The sequence below is a fragment of the Gossypium hirsutum genome, chromosome A11 (genome assembly GCF_007990345.1).
Source record: "Gossypium hirsutum isolate 1008001.06 chromosome A11, Gossypium_hirsutum_v2.1, whole genome shotgun sequence".
Classification (NCBI taxonomy): Eukaryota; Viridiplantae; Streptophyta; class Magnoliopsida; order Malvales; family Malvaceae; genus Gossypium; species Gossypium hirsutum.
Window position 1 is genome coordinate 24971524 of NC_053434.1, and position 23348 is coordinate 24994871.

Sequence of the window (23348 nt, forward strand, 5' to 3'; positions counted from 1 at the left end):
ATCAGAACAGGTGCTCAATAATAAAAGAGTATTAAAAAATATTTAGGTACCTCAATAATGTAGAACTCCTTCAAGAAAGTATAATCAATGCGACTATGAAAAAGAAGATCGAAAAGGATATCAAACAGAACATTAACTTCATTTTGTCATGTCGTAAATAATTTAAGAAGCACTTGACAAGCCATTTGCTTTCTTTCACCTGCATATAAGAAATAATAATTATCAAATACAGATTGAGTGCAAATGCAGCGATCTTCCCAAGAAGAGTCACAAAATTTATAATAAAGTCATAAATTAAAACACCTCGCACAATAACACCTTCAAACTTTAAAAGGTTCCAATAAGCCAAACATGCAAACACCATGTGGCAACTTCTTTTCCAGGGTCAAAAGAGGAGTAAGAAGTAAAATTGCATGTATTAATACCTATGGATGTAAGATGAACAGAGAATGAAATAAAGAGCTCCATACAGAAGATAACAGGATGGTATAAAGATGCAACCAATTTCTTCAATAAATAGAAGAGCTGAAAAAAAAGTCTCTGGATCAATTATAGGGTTAAAGAGCTACTCAACACTTAACATTCATAAATCATAAACAGATGTATGCAGCTAACCCTTAAGCCTGCTTCTTGGGATTACATGACATAAAAAGCCAGAGAAAAGCAGATAGATTTCATAATCAAATACTTATTTTGTCACTTTTCAAGTATACGAAGAGTCATATGTTTTTCACTGAAGGGAAATTGAACTTACTTGCACAAGGTTCAGCTCCTGTTCATTCTGTAGACGAGATATTCTTGCGGGCGACTTCCAAACAAGTACCAGTGTACAAAACTAGACGATTACTTTGTAGCCAGCCAGGTATCAACTTCAAATGTTTTAACAAGAGAAGTCCAGAAATAGCATCTGAAGTTGCACCAGAGGCTAAGTGGTAATAGAACTATCAGGCTGAGAACTAAGCCCTTCATCGCCCAATAAAGCAGCAGCTGGAGTTGAAGATCCAGAAATCATTGCTGCTTCAGATTTGGGTACGAATTCAGGAAATGCACTAGCAAGTATCTTCAGTGGTGACTTTGCAAGTTCATCTCTCAAAGGTTGACCAGCATCTGATTTTATTATGTACATAAACCTGAAATGAACATGTAATGGAGGAAGGAAAACATTACTCAACAGAATTATGAGTGGACATATATTATCAGCATAACCCAGAATCTTAACCTTACCGTCTGAAGTATTTTGGCTCACTTAATCGAGCAAGGAAGTAATCAACTGCAAGTGTTGAATATCTATTTAGGAATTTGGTAAGTGGAAGACGATATGGACTGTTGATCTCACTATACACTTGGCCAGGGGGAAGAGCCCCTCCAAATCAATTATTAACATCACAAGTCATCAAGAAATTTGATGCAGCATGAGGCAGCAAATGAAAAAGTTCAACAATAGCTGTTTAAACAAGGAAAATAATTTTAGATAAATATGCATGTATAAAAAGTTCAACATCCCATTAGAGAAATTCTAGAACTCCATTACCTGCAGCAATTTTTGGCTCTTCACCAGCCTTCCATGACTTCAGACTCTGAGCAAGTTTCTCTGGTTCCAACCATTTCTTAAGGTGCTCCAACAACTTGCCACCTAAAGTGACATTAAACCAGTTAGATAGAAGTTCAAGCAGCCGTGCCAAACCTTGCAGAAGAGGCATGCTGAGATCTTGGTGTGCGCCAAATTGACAAGTATAGGCCTTAGACTGCTCTGTAGAAGCTCTTTGGGCATCCTCTGTTGATTAATAACCTGAATAAAGATAAAGTCAAGAATAGTCACTGTCACTGTACTAGCAACCCAGCACCTGAGCCTTTGGATAAACTAGGTCAGCACCTCCCCTCAAAGCCAGAACGATCCCCCCCTCCAAAAAAAAAAAGAAAAAAAAAAATACAATACAAGAACAATATCTCACCACACACCTGAACAGCTAATGTGACGATCAGATTTAAGCATCAGTCAAAGTAACTTGGACTACATAAAGCCAGTAAAGCATCCAATGACAACTCTACCAGAGAAGCTCAAACTACCTGTCGTAGACCTTCTTCGCAACAGCAACAATTCTGGTGTCTACAAGTCAAGACTTGAAAACATAGCAATGACTGGCACATAATCAGAATGATGAGGAGTAGTTCTGAAATCTGCCCATGCCATTGTGGTACAGAGTAGTTCAATGCAAGCTGTTCGAAGCTTATTAAAGATGTGGCTACTTGGGGTTCATGAACTTCACCACCCAGACAGTTTCGTCAGCCTCAGCTATTTGCAAAGCCTCTTGAAGAAAATTAACCAGTTCTTGTGTCAACTTGAGAAGAGGGGGCCTTAAGGCCAAGCAGAAGTTCAAAGCTGCAACTGTTCCAACCTATCAGCCATTCAAAAAGTTAGAAGGGGAAAATCTTAAAGAAATTTGATCATAGTACACCATGATTACCTGCTGATCAACAGTCTTAGCTCGAAGTGGCCGCATTATAAGAGGCTGAAGCAATGGCTGATGCAAAGGCTCAAGAAGCTCAGATACTTCACTGCCAGTCCTACTTGCTAAAAGTGCCAAACAAGACTGCACATTCTTCCTAACGATGATGGATGCATTTGGATTGAACAACTCTGAAGCAAAAAACTCAACCACTCCTTGAAAACTTTGCCTACGTGGTTCATTGTTTGCTTCATCAACATTATTCACCACCCGAAGAACTTGTGTAAGAACCTGACTTGTTTCTTCCTGCTCTTTGCTAGCATAAATAGGCAACCTTTTAAGAACATATACCAGACCACGAACAATTCTAACTTGGAAAAGGCAAAGAGTATCAACAGTGACCTTCCCAACTAAAGCACCAAGACCCATAACACCTCCCATTTGTGCTTGCCATTACTTCCATAGCAACAATGTAAAGTCGGGCAGAAGTGCTCAAAAACTGGTATCCGAACACTTGGTGGAGGAGAATATACAGGATTCATTGAGGACTAGAAACAATCATAGGAGTACCTGGGCCTCCTCTTGACATCAAAAGGTCAGCATGTTTTGAACGAGCAAGGAACAGGAGGGTTTCAGCAAACACATTTAAAGCACTAAGAGCAGCTTTTGCATGGAACCTGTTTTCATCTGCTAGCACATCAACTAAGGCATCCAAAAATATTAAGGGGTCCAATTCTTTCAGGTTAGACGAACTTGTGCTTCTTGACCTGGAACTACCGACAGAAGAAGACACAGTAGAAGCATTTATTGTTGACTGATCCAAATGAAATGTCATAGCAAAATGGCGGCAAATGTTGGTAACAAAATCATCCTTGGGATCATTCAGATCTGGTTCCGCACTGGCAGCAACAGTAGTCATTAATAGAATCTTGAAAACTGACTTCTCAGCCAAAAGCTGGGTCTTCGTCTTTACACCCAAATCACTCTGCAAGATGATAACAATTGTTATTTCAAGGAGGAGAAGAATTTAATCAATAGCATAAATGATAGCACATCCTGAAATAACTCCCAAAGATTCTTAGAAAAAGGGTAGACACAGGAATGCTTGAGGATACAACTAGCTGTAACAGTAATGCATGCAGCCTTCATTGATATACAAAAGATAATGTCTTGAGTCTAACCTTTGCATCAGTTGTCTCAGACCTGCGCCAAGACGAATCAACACTAGAAACCAAAGATGTTAATAAGTGCTTTGGTGTATACCCTTCATCTGAAACATTTCCTGGCAGGTTAAGCTGAGATGATAAGCAAACACGAAGGAATTTCAAAGCCTGCTTTCTGTAAAAAGAATCCATGCCAGCATCTTTGAGCATGACAGCTACTACAGCAAGATTTATGCATCGGTCCAGTGGAACTAAAAACGGGGTTGAGGGCTCAAATGTAAGAATCAAGCGAAGCCCATGCTCTGGATTCTCCTTGCACTCTAGTGCTAGAGGCTCTTTGAGAAAACGTCTGCTACGACCCCCTAATTTGCCAAGGAGTTGCAATGCTTTCCCACCCCAAGGATAGGGTGCAGGCCTCAAATGAGACCATAGTGCTAAATCACCTCTGACATCACATTAGCCATACTGGGTTCCAAGAAATCAGGATTTAAACTATCTACCCAAACTCAAGTGTTCTTAAGCCTAAGCTTACGAGCTCATCACTTCCTTTAAGACACATTACAAGAGGCTTCATTAGCCGGGGAAGGTAAGGTAACAAGGAGCTTAAGCGTGCAGGCAATGTTAAGCAAAGCTCCAACAAAAGATCCCTCATGTCCTCAGCTGTTGGACCCTCAAGCATTGTCAACAGCATATTTAGACAAGGTTGCAGCATAGGAATTAAGTCTCGCAATAGAAGTTCAAATTTGCATCCTGCAAGTGCTCTAAACATTGTACGGAGAAGTTGGAGATAACCAAGAGGCTTCTCAACTTCAGTAGCATTTTTCATGCAAGCTTCCATGATTACAGGCACATGAGGCTGCAAAATACGTTCAAAATCTGTTGGTGCTTTCGCAACAGCACCAAATATAAACCTAAAGAGATGCAAAACCAATTTGGCAGTGGGTGCATCTGGATGCTTCAAAGCGTCAAGTTTACTGCTTACAAGAAAATTAACCAAAACATCCGCAAACGGCCGGTAAACCTTGGGAGTTTGCAGAAGAGTAGAAAATATATGAACCAGTTGATTGTTGGAAATCATATATTCAAAAGCTTGGGCATACACAAAGAGAACATGTCCATGAGATCCCTAGCTTCCATAATGGCCAAAATCTGAGAAAATAGTTGAAGCATTTCTCTCTCCTCATCTTTCTCCTTGAAGAGTGCTAAGCAGTGAACACCACTTTTAGAACACCAGAAGCTTTCCAAACCTGCCAAAATCAGAGTCACGAGGAGTTAATCATGCCTAGAAGCCCACAATAGATCTAATCATTTAGTATAATACCTCATCTTCTCTTAATCCTTTGAATGCTGAGGAGCAGGCATGTTAGAAGTTGGCGAGACAAGAGCTTGTGGTTGAGTTCCATGAGTAGAAGACTGAACCTAAATAGTTGAAAAAATGAAATGAGAAATAGTATTCAACATTTTAGGAAAATATTAGCAAACAAACTTTTTAGGAAAATGATAAACAGAAGAAGAGAAACCACAAAACCTGTGATCGGGGCAAATGAGCGTGAGTTATGCTCCATATGATGGTCTTCATTCCTGTGCATGCATCAAGCCAAGGATTAGAGTGGTTTTTTCATTTCTCTCTCTCTCTCTCTCCTTTTTTTGGGGAGGGGGGTAGGGGTATTAACAAATTGAGAAAATACATATTAGCATTTAGTGAAGTAGAATGAAAACCTCTGGGAGCTTTTGCAAAATAACTATCCAACACCACATGAAAAACCAAAGAAGATAACCTACCAACAACCAAGGTCTTAATTAGATTTTTACAGTCACTAACTTCCTTAGAATGCTCCACGGGTACCTGCAAATTAAGAACTGCCTGCGAGCACCAAATACATCGATACCAAGAGAGTCAAAGAGAACTGTAAAGGAGCATAATATAGTAAAGGCTAAAATATCATAGACAAAAGATCCAAAAAGCTTTCTGAGTTAATGAAAGCTTATCAGCATTGGCACGAAAAGAGTGCAATAAATCCCAAATTCTAAATAGTTTCAAGAGAAACTACTCTGAGGCCTGAGCCAACATTAGAAATCATGGAAAAATTGGAGAAATTCGCACAAAGTAGAAGTTCAAAGTTAGGTCCTAGAAAAGCCACTTTTTCTTATACAAATAAAAAAACAACCAATTTTAAGTTATGAAATTCATCTACTGGCCATAATACCTGGCTGGTACATGAACCTAGTTTCCCATTCTCTCATGGATTTCTGCCATTTAAAATTTGATAATATTATTAACTTAAATACAATATTTTATTTATGCTGGGCCTATCCTTCAAATTATAACTTCCACGGTTGATTAGTCACAATGAATTTTCTAGTGTGCATTCCTTAACTAAATTACAAAATATCCAATTCAAACAGCAATCAAAGCCAAACAACTTGAATAGCAAGAAATAAATAAATGAATTGTAATAGAAACAACAAAATTTTCAGGTTAGAATAAATGGAAATCTAACATTCTTATCATATGAAAGGTGAAAAGCCTAGACAGCTGAGAGTGAATGAAATAAATACATTGATACCAAGACTTGATTATCAATAAAACAAGGGATACAAGCGAGCTCAAGTAGTGTCAGCACTTGAATAGTAGACTAGAAGAAAGAAAAAAAACCTTAAACAAATTTAGAAGTATTAGAGGAAAACCTGAACAGGGAGCTCGAGCTTTGACCTCAGCGTAGAGTGATCTCTTCCCTCTTCACCCTCCTCCAGCAACTATCAATAAACAATACAAACACATTAATATTAAAAATAATTGTGATAAGAAAAAAGATTACGTGAAAACCTAAAAAGAAGTTGATTCCATGAAATAATTAGATATAGTGTTTTGAAAAATGAAAAAAAAAAAACAGTTATCTAGGGGGAAAGAAGAAAAAGCCAAATAAGGTTAACCAATTAGAATTCAGAAATGCAAGTCAAACAAAGAAATAATATCTAAGATAGTAACAAGAGAGATAGATGCAGACGTTTAAAAAAAAACAGTGCTTTATCTTATTTCAATGAAGCCTGTAAAAATGGAATATTATCCTAGGAAGTCATGTCCTTGTGAACTACTCTTATACAAAAGGATTAGAAAGAGAATTCATTACATTAAATAAATTAGAAAGATAAGGCTAAGACCATGTATAAAAACAAGTTAACAGTGCAGAAAAATGTCATAGCCAATCAACTAAGCCCAAGTTTCTTTTCCCTGATTCCCAAAGCTTCCAAGGGCAGAAGGGAAAGAAGGCCAGATTAAAGCACAAAGTCATAGCACACTATTCTTTCCAGATGGTCCAATGATTGGAATTCTGAACCTGGAGGAAAGATCTGGCTAGCAATAGTTCACTAGTTTATAGAAACCACACTTAATAAAACCCAGATGGCAATATCATAACCAACAAGGAACTCTTCAACAGAAAAACCATGTGCAAGCAACATTTTACTGGTGGTTAATACTGTCCAGTCAAACCCAAGACATAAGAAAGGCAATCCCTAGAACATCATAGCAAAGCCAGTAAAATAGAAGTAGTTAGGCGTAAATAACAGATTCCTAAACCAGTCCTACACAAAATTCGGCAATCAAAGTTACCTGTGGAATGGTACGCTTGAAAGTACTAAATTTTCCAACAAAAGCATCCAAAATACGTCCCTAAAGAAAAGCAGAGATGCAAGAGAAAATTCCTTTAAATGAGACAATTCAAGCTAAGCTAACATAAAAGTTACATCAAACTGCTTACCAACAGAACTCTTGCTTCATCCATTGATGGCTGATCCACCCCTTTCTCAAAATTGGTTCTACCTAAATTTCAAGGAAATTCATGAGAAAGAGTCGACAGCAAACATGAGATGAATCTAAAACTATACGTATAGGATGCAAGGAAACATAGATGAAATAGTTGGCAAAGGCACCAGATTTAACATCAGCCGAGCACAAGTCGTGTGAATGCCGAGTGACAAGGAAGCATCATGCATATTACTTGAAAACAAGTAAATAATTCGTGACAACTGCAGCAGGAATATGAAGTTTATCACCATCAGAATGAAAAACCAAACTGAACTATCACACTCTGAAACTTAAAGATATATCAAAAGAAATGCGAGACAGAGAAAGTCAGATGAAACCCTGATCTTAGAAACCAAACCTGAGATAGGGAAAGGTCCCCCCTGACATGATGAACAATCTCTGCCAGGAGACTATAGGCCAGTGGCCTCAAAGTCTCGAAGCAAGCACGCCCAGTTCCAACTAGAACCCTGAAGTAAAACAGAAAGAAATAAAAGAGAACAAATGCATGGTTCAGCAATAATTTCCTATTTAAGATTTGAATACAAGATTCATGGACAAAACTAAAGCAAGGATCAGTAATGAGTTTCTTCAACATTATATCAGACTCATAGGAAGAAAGCAGAAACATAGGTCAAAGCATATAAAAATTTTAGCTGAGCAACTTCTGTGCAAGTTTATAAATTGATGATCAAGATAAAGTGGAAAAGCCAAACCCCTGCCTAGCAGGCACATCACACATCCATAATGCAATCTAGCAACTCTTATTTCTACCCAAAGCATCCTAGCAGACAGAAGAATTATCCGTGAGATTTGGGAGCCATTAAAGGGTGAAAGTTCATCATTATGCCTACAATGGTATTTATATACTGCTCTAAATCATAAAGACAATTCACAGATTCAAGGAAGTTATTAAACGGTCCAACCAATCACGCTGTCAAACTAAAATATTAGGATTTAAAACAATGACACGGAATATAATAATGCAAAGATCCCTCTCAAATTTTTGTCACTAAGAGACTAAATTTGTTGCTACAAGGAGTTCATCCTTCAAATATAATACAGCACTGAGAAAGTCAGAACCTTCTTTTGGTCTTTAAGTTTTGCTACAAATTATAGTTGAAACTACTAACAAATGTATTGTATTAGTACAATCATACAAGAGCTTCAGGAATTGACATCTGCACTAGGCAGATCTCTGAAATTATAGATTTTATTTGCCACTGATTCATCATGAGTTTGTTAAGGCAAGCTTGTTCCCACTAATATGACTGCAGAAGTGATATAGATGCTGCAATCTGCTCAAAATTTTTCCACTCTCGGAAAATTAGTCGCTTCTCATTATAACATAATGCCAAAAACGTATTGAATTAAGACCATCATTTCCTTGACCTCTCATTAACCACAAAATGTTTGACAATATAAGATCTTTAACACGGATTAAAAATTCATCATGAGGTAATGTATAAATAAAGGGAGGAAAGAACCTTTACCTCTCTTCCAACAGTGTGTCAATCAAAGGAAACAAACCCCTCTTGAAATCTGTGCCCAAAACATGTTTTAATGCTACTAACAACTCCTGCATTCAGAAATAAAATGTGAAAAATTGAACAAGAAGAGCAAAAAATGCAAAATGGAAAACAGTAATTAAGACAAAACTCACCTTTCTGATGGATACAGAGTCCGAACATGTAACGAGTAAATTCACAATGCTTTTACATATGCTTTCTTCATGCGGCCTGATATAATCAGCAAAGCTCTTCAAGAGGTACGTTAAAAAGGAAACTGTCTGCAATAAAGGAGAAAGAAAAATGTGGAAAAAATGGAGCATCAATAATGGAAGAAAGGGCTGAATATAACTTCTTTATCTCGAATTAAAAGTTTGAACATGAAACCAAACAGGATAATTCGGAGGATTTGCTCAAGCAAAGTGTAGAAAAATGCTTCTGGCTTCATTTCTTTCATTCAAATGAATACTCCTAGGCCTTTACAACTGAGAGTTCAAATGATCAGTATAACTAATTCCATGTTAAATGAAATGAAATTTGAGTCGTGTCGAATCAAGTGAAATTATTCGAGTTAAATTAAAAAATTAAACATGTCAAATTAAAATCTTATTACAGTATAATTAATTCCATGTTAGAGCACATAAACTTAAAACCATATATATTTGAAAACTTGTTCAAAGAAAAATTATAATAAAAATACTTTAGTATGAGAAACTTGAATCATTAATTAACTTATTTAGGTCCCAAAATTTTTATCTAGAAATTTTTTAATTTTTTAACTTTCTTTATATTTTTCTAGAATTTTTTTGAAAATTTTATAATTTTTTAAAAAAATAAATTTTAGAATTTTTATAAATATTTTAAATTTTAAAAATTATTTTGAATTTTTGAAAATTATTTTGATTTTTTTTTTGTAATTTTTGTTGAGACCAATTTGCCCATTTTCAAACTTGACAAGGACCAAAAGAGTATTTACACCAATCTATTATTAGAATTGTAAAATTCAACTTGATTCGAACTCGAAACTCAAATTATTTATTCGAGTTGACTCGAATAATTCGAATAACTCGATTCAGTTGACTCAAATTTCTATTTTTATTTTTATTTTTTTGAATCGAATCGAGTTTCGCTCTCCCCTACCAGAAAGCTATAGCCTTTTTCTCATCTAAGAAAAAGTTGGGCCATGACAACTTCAATTTTCAATTTTATATCTTCAAAAAAATAAATCATATTCAAAGAAAGTCCAGACAAGAGAAAACCTGTTTATGCAGCAAAACAATTTGAGATCCACACACCAACACTCCAAAAACAGAATATGCACATGCATGGATATGCAAAGGCTCAAACAACCCAATCGTACTCTACTCTATCTACAGCATCCCTTTTAACTAGTTTTATGATACAACTTTTTTACCATGTAGCAAGCATATAAGTGAAACTATGGAGAACATGAAATAAAATATCACTCACCTTAACTTGTGCCCCTTTCAGTTCAATGAACTGAGTCTTCAAATGGGGAGGAACCTTTTCAGGTCCCGGAACAGATATTGCAGCAACCATCAAAGGTAACAAATGAGGAATATTAGTTTGTACAAGACGACTATACAATTGAAACAGAAACATAACTACAAGCGGACTCTCCGTAACTATCTTGAATGACCGCGTACTGGGATTCAATTGCCCATTCCCAACATATCCACTTGGAGTAATCCCTTGATCAGAAACTGAAGAAGTGTCCATAGGCTTCATATCTACTTCCATTCCCACCGTGGCATTATCAAAGAAATGGCTAACAGTCAACCTAAAATTCTGGTAAATCTTGCAAACAAAATCTAAAAACGGCTGAACCTCATTTTCTAAAGTAGGTCTAAAATTCCTAAGGAGATCAAAGATAATTCGAATACAAATGAAGCCATTTTCTTCATTATCAGTAGTTAGCACTTGCATAGCTACTTTTAACAGGTCCTGCACAAAAGGTCGAAGAACTTCACTGTGAGGAAGTCTATTAAGAATTTCCACCACAATATTTCGCAGCTTGTGCTCGGGATTGTCAGTGAATTGGGGATTTGTAATCTGTAACAGGACGACTGAGAAGGCTCGGAAATAGCATTTGAGGAAATTTAAGTACTCCGCAGTGTGAGCTATCTCGAGACTGTCTCTAACCTCCATTGCCATTTGCAACCTCGTCTGAATTGCTGCTCAAGGAACACACACAAGCACAAAATTAAAAGAAATTGACAATTCTTTCAACGTTTATATTCATTTTACAAGAGAACCAAACAGAGAATTAAAATGAAGAGTGAGAGAGAAGGATTACGGAGGTCAGGTTCGACGAGGTGGCGAGAGTGTTGCTCGAAATTCTGAATAGGACTCATGATTGGAAGAAAAAAAAATCCCTAGCCCTCTCAAGCTTTAGCTTTCTAGGGTTTTTTTTTTTCACAGAACTATCAGCCTTCTTTCTTGTTCTTCTTTCTTCTCCACATATGTAAAATGAAAAACCCTCAGTTAAGGATGGATCGTGCCTCTAGCAGGTTCTTAAATTTAAGGATTTCCCTTTTGGACAAAAACAAAAATAAAAATTAGGGTTTTGGAATTGAAAATTTTTTTTCAGACTCAGTAGAGAAGGTCGCTGTTCCTGATATTACTACCAGTTATGTATGTTCCCTCTCTTTTTCCTATTTGTTCCCTCGAGAAAAATTGAGTCCATGGTGGATTGTAAATTTGGGGATTTAGAGACCTAATTTTTATGAGCTGGACCATTGATCCATTTTCTTGGGTCCAAATAAAATGGACAGATCATTGGGCTTCAATAATTGAACCCGATCCATGATCTTTTGATCCTTTAAGTTGTGCCTTTGATACGAAGAAGAGAAAAAAGAAAAGAAATAGAGAGAATGAAGACTGTTCTGTTCAATTCATGCTTAACTACCTCCTTGTTAAAAAAGGAAAGGGAACAATAACAGCCTAAAACCGAATGGCCAGTTGTCATCCCACAACCTCCAAAACTCACCGTTTCATTAACATGACACTAAAACGCTGCGTTTTCGTTTACAATTAAAATAAAAAATAACAAAACAGAAATAACAGTAATTTAAACTAAAGTGACCAGTGCCTCCTTCAGCCAACCTTTTGACCCAAAAAGAAATTTGAATTTTATTATATGATGCATTTTTCTAAGCACCAACTATTTTCGTTTTATTAGAATTTATTCCTAATTTGAGAAGGAATTTTTTTTTAATATGATTTTAAATATCTATATTTTAAATTTTTTTATACCTTATTAAGACATTTATCAATTTCTCACTCTATGTGTGAAGTTTAGAAACTCGTTTTATTTCCAGGTTAATATTTTAGATATTCTTATTGTTTTGAAGTCTTTAATTTAAGTTTAGGTTTAAATGGACTGTGCGATGCGTTAACTCACTTTATCTTAAGTTACGCATCTAATCTCATGACCACTATTGTTTTTACACTAAAAGTGTATTTGTACATAAATTATTAAAAATCTTCTTTAACATTTCTCACTCCCATATATATCATTGAATAATTAATTCAACTATCCAACTAAATCAAGATATATATGATTAAGACAACTTCAATATAAACACCGAAGTAGCAACGAAACTCAAAAGTTCCAAAATCCTCTTCCTTGCCATTAAACAAAATAAACCAGCTTGTTGGAAGCAAACCACCCTGTTGTACAATGGCCAGTATAGGAGCGACAAATAATGGTCCACTAATGGCAAGAAGGAGTCATGTCATAATCAGAAGTCTAAAAAGTAAAAGGGGGCAATGCTTTCAGTTCTACGAATCAAAGACATACATGGATGGAGGATCCAACCACCCTTTTTATTGTCAACTTCATTTATCAAAAATTTTCCAGTGAAGTGGACGCGAAGAAACTAACCCCATTTCTCATTATAACATTTCATTAGCTTCCCTCTTAGTTAAAGCTAATTATTAGTATCAAACTCCATTACTAACGAACCTTTCCTTTATTTGTCACTTTCATCCCTCTCTTTTAATGTTATATATTTAAAAGCAGATCTTTGTCACCACCTGATCGTTCATTCAATTTTCCCCCACACCCTTCTTTGAAACTGGATTTCACACTGCTTCCTAAAGTACAAGCCATGGAAAACGAGCAAGGCGGCGGCAGCATCGTTGTCGTTGGACGGGCAGAGATCGATACCAGACCACCCTTTCGCTCTGTTAAAGAGGCTGTCATGTTATTTGGAGAAAAGGTTCTTGTTGGTGAAATTTATGCCAACAAGCTCAAAGAGGTTCTCTCCTCTTTTGTGACCTTTAATTTAGTATGGAACTATATGTAATTTATCTCATGCAAAATATAAGATAAAGCAAGTAGTTTATATTATATGACTCGAATATGAGTGTTGGATGTAAGTAATATTTGAAGGATGATATCTCGTATTCATTTTTGGCTAATTATTGTTGTTTTTCATTAGATGAAGGCTCAGGCAGGAGAAAGTGGGAAAGGTGAATCCAAGATTGCAGCCTTAACAGCCGAGCTAGAAGAAATGAAGCAAAACTTGCAAAAGGCGAAAGAGGAAGGCAACTCGATGTCGTATTACGTAAAAACGCTGACGGAAGAGCTCGAACGAACAAAAAAGGAACTGCAACAGTTCAAGGCAAAAGAGTTCCAGAAGCAGCGGTTTGATCCCAATATAGAAGACTTCAAGTTTGTTGAGAGCACAACGAAAATCATGACACAACATGAAGAGCCAGAGGAGTTTCAAAAGAAGAGGTACGTGAAATTTGCTAGCCCTCCTTCATTAGCTCAAGTTATCGTCAATCAAGATGGAACCCCAGAAAAAACGGCCTCAGTTAAGAAAGTTCGAAGGAAGCCACTCGTCCCCATTATTGGATGGCTATTCCAAAAGAAGAAAGCAAGTCAAGAAGATGATCATCTGTCCCTAAGAACAAACGAGGTCCAGAGGCATTATTAGCTGAGCAAGTAACTTCTTTTTTTTATGTTGCCACCAACAAAGATTGGAGCTTGTGCCATTACTCACAGGTCAGAACATGAAATAAAACCAGATTAGTGTACCATAAAAATTGTATTGTCATCAATGTTCATGAATGCCACCTGTTATATACCTCTTTACTTTGATCACTTTCTCTCTTCATCTCCACTCCACAAACACCATACCGACTCAAGCATCGTAACCTGTATTCGGAAACCTGTCACCCAAGCCTAACCAAGAATTCAACACAACTTGTTTAAAAGCATTAAAAGCTGAAAATAAAATGGAGAAAGTTAACTGTAAACTAAGAAACAAGGTCCATATTTTATCATACACATGGGATTTCAGTAGAACAATTTCATGTCTTATTCAAAAAGGGTAAAAACACAAAGGATTCTTGAAACGTCGGCAAGTCGGCTGAATTGAATTTAATATAATTGTGATGAGTAATGAACGAATGCATTAAAAATATATAACCATTGCACATGTATCCATGTGAACCTTACAGAAGAGTTACAGTTAAGACAAAAAAGCTCGCTAACATGCTTTGCTAATCTGTTTTTAATAACCCCGTTATAATTACAAGCAAAAACCCAACATTCTAGCCACGGATTTTAAGTCTTGGGACCATTTCCAATTCTCATGTTATTGATATACTAAACCGACTTTTCAAAAAAAGGAATTGTTTATTTACCCTGTTTTATGGATTTTGATGTCTGGGTTTGCATATGAGGAAGTCATTGTGATGGTTACTTCTGATATAAATAAACAATTATTTTTGCATAACTGGAGCTGTTGTTAATTGCATTTTATGTAAAGATGTTCAGGAAATAAAGGAAAATTAATAGCAAAGTAACTTGAATTCTTAGTTTCCTACCCTTAAATGCATGAACTTGACTCAGAAAAGTCAATCAAAAACATGGTTGAGTTTTTCGAGGTTCCATGGGGAAAAAAAAACCTAGTTGATGCAGTGAAGCTAACTACCCGGTTTTGTTTATCAAAAAAGAATTAACAAATGAAAGAATACAAGCGGGAATCTTGGAAAATCTACAGTATGTAATAAATAAGAGATATAGGTATTTCTTTACCTTGGTGAGCTAAGCTACATAACAAAAGACATGCATATAAAAAACTAGTCTGGTGCGTTAGATTCTTCTATAAAGGGCCTCTATTATCAAAGAGCAAAGGGTCAGAGAATTATGGAGAAGAAAACCAGAGGCAGCCCCAAGATAATGAAGAGCAGTATTCTATGCATGCCGGGGTTCAAAAGCAACAACAAAAACAACAAACGTTTATCACCGGTGACCCTGCTAGAACGCTTCCGAGAAGCAGTTTTTCGCTTGATAATGCTATCAGCTCTCAGCAAGGCCTCACATCATCATCATCATCATCAAAGTAGCTCATCAACCGTCCCACGAAGATATTACCCTGCTGATGCTCACCACAACGAAGCTGTTGCAGATTGTATCGAATTCATCAAGAAAAAGTCTTCCAGGGAGTCCAGAGCTAGTAGTTCAAATATGGATGCTGCCACTAGTGAAATTGTCATGCCGGTTCCAGTTATGTAATATAAACATCTTATTAATTTTAAATGCCGAGTTTGTTTTATATTAAGCTTCTGCTTTCAGTTTGCAGATTTGGGTGATGTATAATTCGGGGTGTATGAAATATACAGGGAGATTGTAGAATACTAGAGTCATATTTTGAGGTTTTTCTTTTTGATGCAGAAGCAGAACTTAAACTTCCTTCTGCTCTTACATTTCTGTCTCTGTTTACGTATTGTTTGGTTTTTTTTTATTGGATCTATTATCCACATGTCCCAGAGAATGCCCCCCAACATGTTGGATCCCTTCCTTTTATGTCAGGTTCATCCTTTTAGTTTCACAAATCACAGGTGACAGGCCAACCACTGCACTAATAAAACACAAAAGGTTCAGTTGGTTGTGTTGGAGTAGTTGTTATGTAACACTCATATCAGACAAAACCAAACCTACATTTTCTAGGAAAATCATCTTTTATATGCGAACCTGATTTATTGATTCCCAAACAAGTAAAAATTATTGCAAGAAACATCACTCAAATTACATGTGCGTATATAGCCCAGATTCTCAATTTTCATGTGCAATACCTAACGTTACCCCAAGCGTTGACCGAATAATAACTTCCACTTGAGAAAATTACCGTATGTTAGACCGCAGTAGAATTCAAAGTGTTGGATACCATCTTGATGGCTAAAGCCAGGGCTGTTCATACCTCAACATGTGCCAAAATCTCACATGGGAAAGTAACTGAATTTTGAGTGCAAAACGGGAGCATATTTAATTTCAAATCCTCGAACCAAATGCTTAGAAACTAATTAAGTACATCGTTTTATACAATTTATAAACCTCATGGAACATCACTCTCAATTGAGAAAAGGAAAGAAAGTACAGAATCTCGTCTTTCTTGTAGCTGAAAGTAGAACCAAGCAATTATAGCAACAATCCAATCTATCAAATTCCAGCAGCTTCCACCGGGTCAAGCCAACCTCAAGTCTGAGCAGTAGACCAGTTGTGAACCCAAGTTATAATTTTTCAGAAAAGTGACACCAATACGCGCCCTCTAAAGTTACAAGCTAATCCTAATAACTTAAGTATGACAATCTAGCCCAATAACCACTATTCGAGGGTTTCAAAATAAGTAAATAGGAACTTATACCGCTCACAAATACTGAAATGATCAATAACATGAACAGAAAAATAATTTCCAGAGTAGACATTCAGCGACCCATCACCTGCTCTGATTCACAGTGAACCTTCTCCTATATGAAGGGCCTCTTCGAGGCCGGGTTGAGGAACGCCATTCTGAGGGCTCATTATTCTCTGTTAAGCCCTTGGCTTCCCTTTTATCTTCTCTTCTAAACGGTTGCCTTACAGGGCGTTCAGATTTTGGTGAATTAAATCCCTTGGGCCTCTCTGCATCATATGACAATGGTTCAATGCCCTGCAAGTCTGATTCTGGAGCATATCCTATAGGCCGTTTCAATTCATCCATTCTCCTAAATGTGATCGATATCCTAAGGAGGGAAGTAATAAAGAAGAAAATGAATATAAATTGATGAAAGATCTTCACATCTAACAACAAAAGGATCATAAATTTAAAATAGTACCTCTTCGTAGGAACTGCAGGCACACAATGCTTAGCAACATCTGCTCCATTTCCATTTAAAACTAGAACTGACCTGAGAGGAGAAATAACTGATTCTAAGTTTTTAACTCAATAGTTTTAAACTAATAATGATTACATTGGAGCAAGATAGGATCAGTAAGTGCATAAAAGAATCTTACCCGACAGGTAGGGGAATTGCAATTGGCCCGGAAAACTCACCAGCATCTACAACCTTCAAGTTTGACCCAAAAACTACATTGCACTCGCTAAGAAATGATACAGTGCAGAATGGTCTAACAAAATCATGGTTGTCAATGTGAGGAGGTATGCAGTCACCTTCTTCATATATATTAACAATACAACTGTCAGGCACACAGGTCGGAGGAAGCACATGCCATCTGACTAGCCTTCTAATTATTACCTTGAAGAGATCAGGTATAGGATCCACAACCTCATTTTGAAGAATACCAGGTGGGTTACCATTTTTGTCCTGCCACCAGAAAGAAAACACAATAAAGCTTTTCAGCCACCAGTTACCGCTTCTTGTGACTACAGTGTCTCCAGACACTTGACTAATCTTCACAGCAATACATGGATGCATAAAAGCTTACCATTGCATAATTGTAACAACAACCAAATTGGATGGTTATGCGCCCTTTTCCCCTCATCCATTTGTGAGGTGCTGTATATGTGCGTTCTGTAAAATATATTCCACATTGAATATACATGACATTCTTCAACATCAATTACTTAAACTTTATACATTAAATGTTGAGAAAATATTAATCCGAATGAGGCCATATCAGCATGTTGCACACAAGGATAACATAGAGCTACAAAACTTAATTCCAAAGACAGCCAAATTAATCTAATGCTCCATTGCATTGCTAAAGCTCATTCTGGCACAATGTCCAATAGGAGGTTAAAAGAATCCTATTGACACTAAGAATTCTCCTGCTAGAAGTCTCCTTCAGAACTTGGTTATAGAAGTATCATGATTTAAAACTGGCTTCTGAATAATCCACTAGGATCTAAAAGGTTTAGAGGTAGACTTTACATATCAAAGTTTGTGCAGCATAATGAATGCCATTAAATGCAGTAAGACAGAAGCTAAGGGGAAAAATAGTAAAAAGTTGAAATATAACCCAAAGAATCCATGATCAAGATAAGGATTGAATCAGCCAATCAGCTGCATCTTGGCTTGGCATACAAGACAAAGCTGAGAAGCCCAATAAAAATTTGTATATAGAGAGAACTAAATTTAGTAAATCTAACCTATTTTAGATTAAGTATTTAACCAAAACCTTAATGTCCATTGCTGAATAATAGACAACAGGGCAACAAAGGGTATGCCAATAGGACATAAGGACTTGTAGGCACTGATCAATAAATTCTATCACTTTGACAGTACATTGAACCAAAATATGCATACCCCATATTGTTTAATGCTCCTTGAACACTACTTATAACACATAGCATGAAAATTGATCATTCCCATCATAGCATGAAAATTGATCATTCCCATCACCTTTATTGACTTAAGGTAACAGTTATATTAAATAAAGCTGGGTGGATGTACCCATAGCAAGCTCATTAAGCCTCAAAGAAAGAACCCTACCCGGATAAACTACTTAAGAACATAAAGAACATGTTCACAAATCAAAGAAGGTATTGCATAAGCACTCAAAATTTGATAGTATGAACAAGATTAGCAATTTGTAAATACTAACCTTTCAACTCCCCTTTTCTCCCCATCTCCTGAAGCATGTAAACATGGTCAACTATCCTCTTCTGTTCTGCAGCACTGAAAATTCCCTCATGGAGTTCAAGCCCCTCGAGAATATTTACAAACTTACCATTAACTCTCTCCAAACATATAAAATCTTTCTTCCTCTTCACATTCATAAACCTAATGGACTCTCTCTGATCCCTAGACAATTTAGGCTTCTCGACAACCTTAGATATCCTCAACTCCCCTGTAGAAGCAGTTAAACTAACAATCCGCTTGCTTGACTCTGACACCAGTTGCTCTTCTTCTTCTTCTTCTTCTTCTTCTACTTCCTCAAGCTCATCTTCCTGTGCCATGTCTGCCCATGATTGACGGGGAACAGGGGTTTGAAACAGAGGTGATGCGCATGCAACTCCACTACTAGTGGATGCTTCTCCGATGGGTTCAGAAAATCCATTTCCCTCATCTTTCCAACTACCCAATGAGTTGGTATCTTCATCTTTTGAACTCCCAATTGAGTTCACAGCACAATTGTCACGACAATTCTCATTTAAGTCTTCTGATTCAGTATTATTGTGGGTAGAATGGATTGCATTCAGATCATTGTTGGCCAGCTCAGCATCTCCTTCAAGTTACATGATAGCAAACACAAACAAATAAATTTCTCTTCTTTTTTTCTTTTATACATATATCTATGTAATACCCTCATTCCAGGAACTATGGACAAGTAAAATAAAACTCAAAGATTTATTATCTTTACTTATTCACTACAAATCCTACTTATAAAGGAACACTAGCACAATGAAAAATTTTAAAAACTAAAAAAAGAACGTAATAAGAGGCAACTTTTTTCAGCCAAAAAACAAATAATATCCAAAAAAGCAAACTACAGTTAGGAAATTTTAAAAGGGAAAATCTTAGTTTAGACTTGAATTAAAACTTAAGAAAAGATAATGGTAGAAAAAGAAGTTACCTGGGTCTAGAGAGCGGATTCGTCGGGAGAGGATTTGAGTGCATCGACGGCAGAGATCCCTGGAAAGGAAAGGAAGCCACGTGGTTAAGAACTCAGAGGCGATTCTGAGTTCGGAGGGCTGATACTTGACGAGAAACGGGTCTTCCTTCTTGACTCGCTCGAGATCGTTCATTGGGTTGTCCGAGTCTTGAATCGGAAAAGAAAGAGTGAGAGAGATTCTTGTGATGGACAATTGATTGCTCTGAGAGGAACGAACAACAAGTTAACAGGGAATAAAGTGAAATATAATCAAAATCGAAATCAAAACCAAAACCAAATGTTTGTGTTGGTCGAGATTTTTTATTTTGTTCTTTTGGAAGAGCACGATTTTCGTGAATATAAAGAGAGTAGGATGTAAATGTCGTTTAGAAGAATCTTTAAGGAGTTTATGGTAATTTTGGTTTCCTAGATATTGGGCTTGGGAGTTGGGAGGTTTTTACTTCGACTCAATGGTTTCATATTTTCGACTCTCCAACAAAACGGATTTATTCTTTTTGCATAATTACTTATTTGGATCTCTAATTTTGCAAAAAAGTTATTTTAACTATTTATTTAAATTTTTATTTTTTTAACTCTTAAACTTGTATTATTTATCAATTTATCCTTAATTTGATGAAAAAGTTAATGACTATTAACTTTGCTAGCATAGTATACACGTAGATTGTCATGTGGAATTGTGGATATCATGTCAACAATTAATTAACTTTTTAAAATTTAAAAATTAAAAAAAATTTGTTGAAAATTTTAAAATTATTAAAAGTATAGAAAATATATAAATATATTTTTTAATATTATTAATTTTTAAAAATTAATTAATTGTAAATATAGCATACACGTGGATGTTACGTCAACAAAGTTAGCATATATTAACTTCTACCTCCATTTTTTGGTAATTTGACAAACAATACAATTTTAAGAGTTAAAAGAAGTAAAAATTAAATGAAAATCTAAAATGACTTTTTCTTAAAGTTGAATGATCAAATAAGTTATTATATTTATTGTCTTTTTTTCTCAATTTTCTTAATAAACAAACAAAATAATTATTTTCTCAATTATCTATCTAAAAATTAAGTTAACAAAAAATATATGAAAATGTGTTTTTAATATTATATTAATTTGGTTCAATGATTTATTGATTTCTATAAATAAAAATATTTTGTTCAATATCTTAGTTTTGATATATTAAACTTAGCGATATTTAAAATAAAATTTATATATTATATTTCTTAAGTTATTTGGTGAAAATACAATTGAATTTTATCAAATATATTCAAAGAGTTGCAAAATACTCAAAAATATGTTTTCTATGTGTTTCATCCTTATTAAATATTTTTGAGTCCACACTAAAGTATTTTAAAGTGTTTAAAATATTTTTAAAACACTTTGACAGTCAAGTCTCGAGCCACAGGACTATATGTCTCGATACGTGAAAGTTTAAATGCAAAATTTTGCTTCAAGAGTTGCATGTCTAGAGACATTAGCTTGCTAACGACTATTTTTCAACAAATCTCGAAACATATGCTGCAGAGATAATTTTTAAACACGAATTTAATGCTTTTAATAACTAAAATTCATCTCCAACTGTCATAAACATCCACAAAGTCAATCTTTAATATAAATACTCTACAAGAAAAAAAAAACAACACCCAAAGAAAAAGTTAAATTGAAAATATTTCATTTCTTTATTTTCTTAATATCTATTATACTATTCATTGAGAGCTTGTTGTAATGAATAATATTTAGTACACTACTAGTGAAGTTTTTAAACTCTATAAGCAGGATGGTTGACAAGTGTTTTACAGAGGTATAGTATAATATTAAAAAATAAATATTAAAAAAATACATAACAATTTTTTAAAGCTATTTTTAGAAAGAAAAAAAAGAGTACATTATTAGTGTACTAAATGTCAACTCTCTTTGTAATATATTTTTAAAACTTCAATTCACAAACAAAGGTTCATTATTAGTTTGCTCTTTTTTTTATTATTATTACTATAAAATATATACTAAAGGATTTTGAGGTTTAAAATATTGAAGATTAAGAGAGTTGCTTGTCGAGTTTTATAAAAGTTAGAGGATTTTAATTTAGCCATAAAAGTTAAAGGGAATGTTCTAATTTAGTTTTATGAAAAAAAAATAGAGATTTCCTTTATTAGTCTTGTGAAAGATAGAGGGATGGATGTAACAATTTAAGTACACTAAATTGAAAAATCATTGGTTGAGGTATAAGAAGGGAGTGAAGGTAAGAATTAGAGTCGAATCACTATAAATAGAATTGTTCAAACTTTTCTTCCATTTCATTATTATTTAAAGAAATTTATAAAGACATTTAAAATACCAATTCACTCTCTCTTATATTTTCAGTCTTAACACAATAATCAGGGGAAGTGTTAACTACCTAGTTGTTCATCTAATCTCTAGGGTGCTTTCATTTTGGTCATCCAACTTTTAGTGGATTTCATTTTAGTCACTTTCATTTTGGTCACTCAGTTTTTAGATCGCTTTCATTAAATCTCTAACAACACTTAACTGTACACGCCATATCATGTTTACATTTTCATTTTGGTCAGCTAACTTTTATGTCACTTTCATTTTAATTACCCAAAAATAATTTTTTAAGTATCAATTAGGATAAAAAAATCAAGAATTAAAGTGAAAAAGCAACAAAAACTAAAATAATACACAAAAATTATCAAATTGTACTTGTTTATCCCATTATCGAAATTCTATTTTTTTAACATTGAAATTTTAAATTTCAAAACATCAAAATAAATTGAAAAAATTGTTAAAATTTTTTTATCCATTAATAATGTTAATCGATTTGTTACTACAATATTAAAATTAATTTGTTTAATCTCTTTTCAAATTCAATATCATCTAATCAAAAGAAATTTGAGTTTTATAGACAACTAAGAAAAACAATAATTCTCATTGGTATTTTTCTAAAACAATTTCAAAACATCAAAATAAATTAAATAAATTGTTGAAAACCTTTAATCCATTAATGATGTCATCTGCTTTAATATTTTAAAAAAAATTATATTTCAAAACCCAAATTTAGAAGAATTTAGAATTTTCGACAACTAGATAACAAGCAAAATTTGATTTATTATTATTATTATTTTAGTTTCTATTGCTTTCTCATTTTAATCATTGATTTATTTTTTTACCCCAATCAATACTTAAAAAGGTTGTTTATTTGTAATGTGTACTGTTAACTGCTATTAAAGATTTAATGCTTGAATGACTAAAATAAAAGTACGGTAAAAGTTGAGCAACCAAATTGCAATAATTTCATTTTGAGTGGCCAAAATAAAAGCACCCAAAAACGAAGTGACCAACTAGGTAATTTACACTTAGGGATATTAGAAATCTACGTATAAAACTCCATATACCATATAGAATAGTATTTGCTAATTCCAAGTGAAATAATTTGAGATGGCGTTGATTAAATTTTCGATTAATAAATTTTTCGAGTTTTTCCAATTTTTAATCGGTTTTTCAGTTCCCAATTCTTTGTATCGGTTTCAAATAGTTCTAACTATTTCCGGT

The 23348-nt window shown here is 34.8% G+C and overlaps 3 protein-coding genes across 4 annotated transcripts in view; 1 reads left to right on the forward strand and 2 right to left on the reverse strand.

The window, feature by feature from the left end:
* Positions 1 to 11835, reverse strand: part of LOC107912994 (transformation/transcription domain-associated protein) — a 27211-nt gene extending 15376 nt beyond the window's left edge. Inside the window, 22 exon segments of the mRNA XM_041081432.1 lie at positions 1207 to 1219; positions 2960 to 2991; positions 2994 to 3432; positions 3629 to 4050; positions 4053 to 4115; positions 4118 to 4699; positions 4702 to 4836; positions 4839 to 4857; positions 4932 to 4957; positions 4960 to 5029; positions 5139 to 5191; positions 5393 to 5474; positions 6299 to 6367; positions 7224 to 7283; positions 7372 to 7424; positions 7427 to 7433; positions 7544 to 7639; positions 7777 to 7885; positions 8909 to 8994; positions 9079 to 9204; positions 10394 to 11118; positions 11241 to 11835. Coding sequence (XP_040937366.1) covers positions 1207 to 1219; positions 2960 to 2991; positions 2994 to 3432; positions 3629 to 4050; positions 4053 to 4115; positions 4118 to 4699; positions 4702 to 4836; positions 4839 to 4857; positions 4932 to 4957; positions 4960 to 5029; positions 5139 to 5191; positions 5393 to 5474; positions 6299 to 6367; positions 7224 to 7283; positions 7372 to 7424; positions 7427 to 7433; positions 7544 to 7639; positions 7777 to 7885; positions 8909 to 8994; positions 9079 to 9204; positions 10394 to 11118; positions 11241 to 11298 — 3325 coding nt within the window. The 5' untranslated portion in view covers positions 11299 to 11835.
* An 838-nt stretch (positions 11836 to 12673) lies between these two features.
* On the forward strand, positions 12674 to 14057 carry LOC107911346 (WEB family protein At3g51220). Its single transcript, XM_016839198.2, has 2 exons — positions 12674 to 13206; positions 13390 to 14057. Exons 1-2 carry the CDS (start codon positions 13057 to 13059, stop codon positions 13888 to 13890), a joined length of 651 nt encoding a protein of 216 aa, XP_016694687.2. The 5' UTR covers positions 12674 to 13056; the 3' UTR covers positions 13891 to 14057.
* A 2168-nt stretch (positions 14058 to 16225) lies between these two features.
* Positions 16226 to 20170, reverse strand: LOC107912995 (RNA demethylase ALKBH9B). Of its 2 annotated transcripts, none has more exons than XM_041081433.1 (7): positions 19758 to 20170; positions 18786 to 19409; positions 17667 to 17752; positions 17235 to 17545; positions 17057 to 17128; positions 16682 to 16963; positions 16226 to 16442 (listed from the first exon to the last, which is right to left on the reverse strand). In XM_041081433.1, the coding sequence occupies exons 1-7, from the start codon at positions 19927 to 19929 to the stop codon at positions 16313 to 16315; spliced, it is 1677 nt and encodes a 558-aa protein (XP_040937367.1). In that variant the 5' UTR covers positions 19930 to 20170; the 3' UTR covers positions 16226 to 16312. The 2 variants fall into 2 exon arrangements, with proteins under 2 accessions (XP_040937367.1, XP_040937368.1); XM_041081434.1 differs by having other exon boundaries at positions 18786 to 19406; positions 19758 to 20122.
* Positions 20171 to 23348: the final 3178 nt, after the last annotated feature.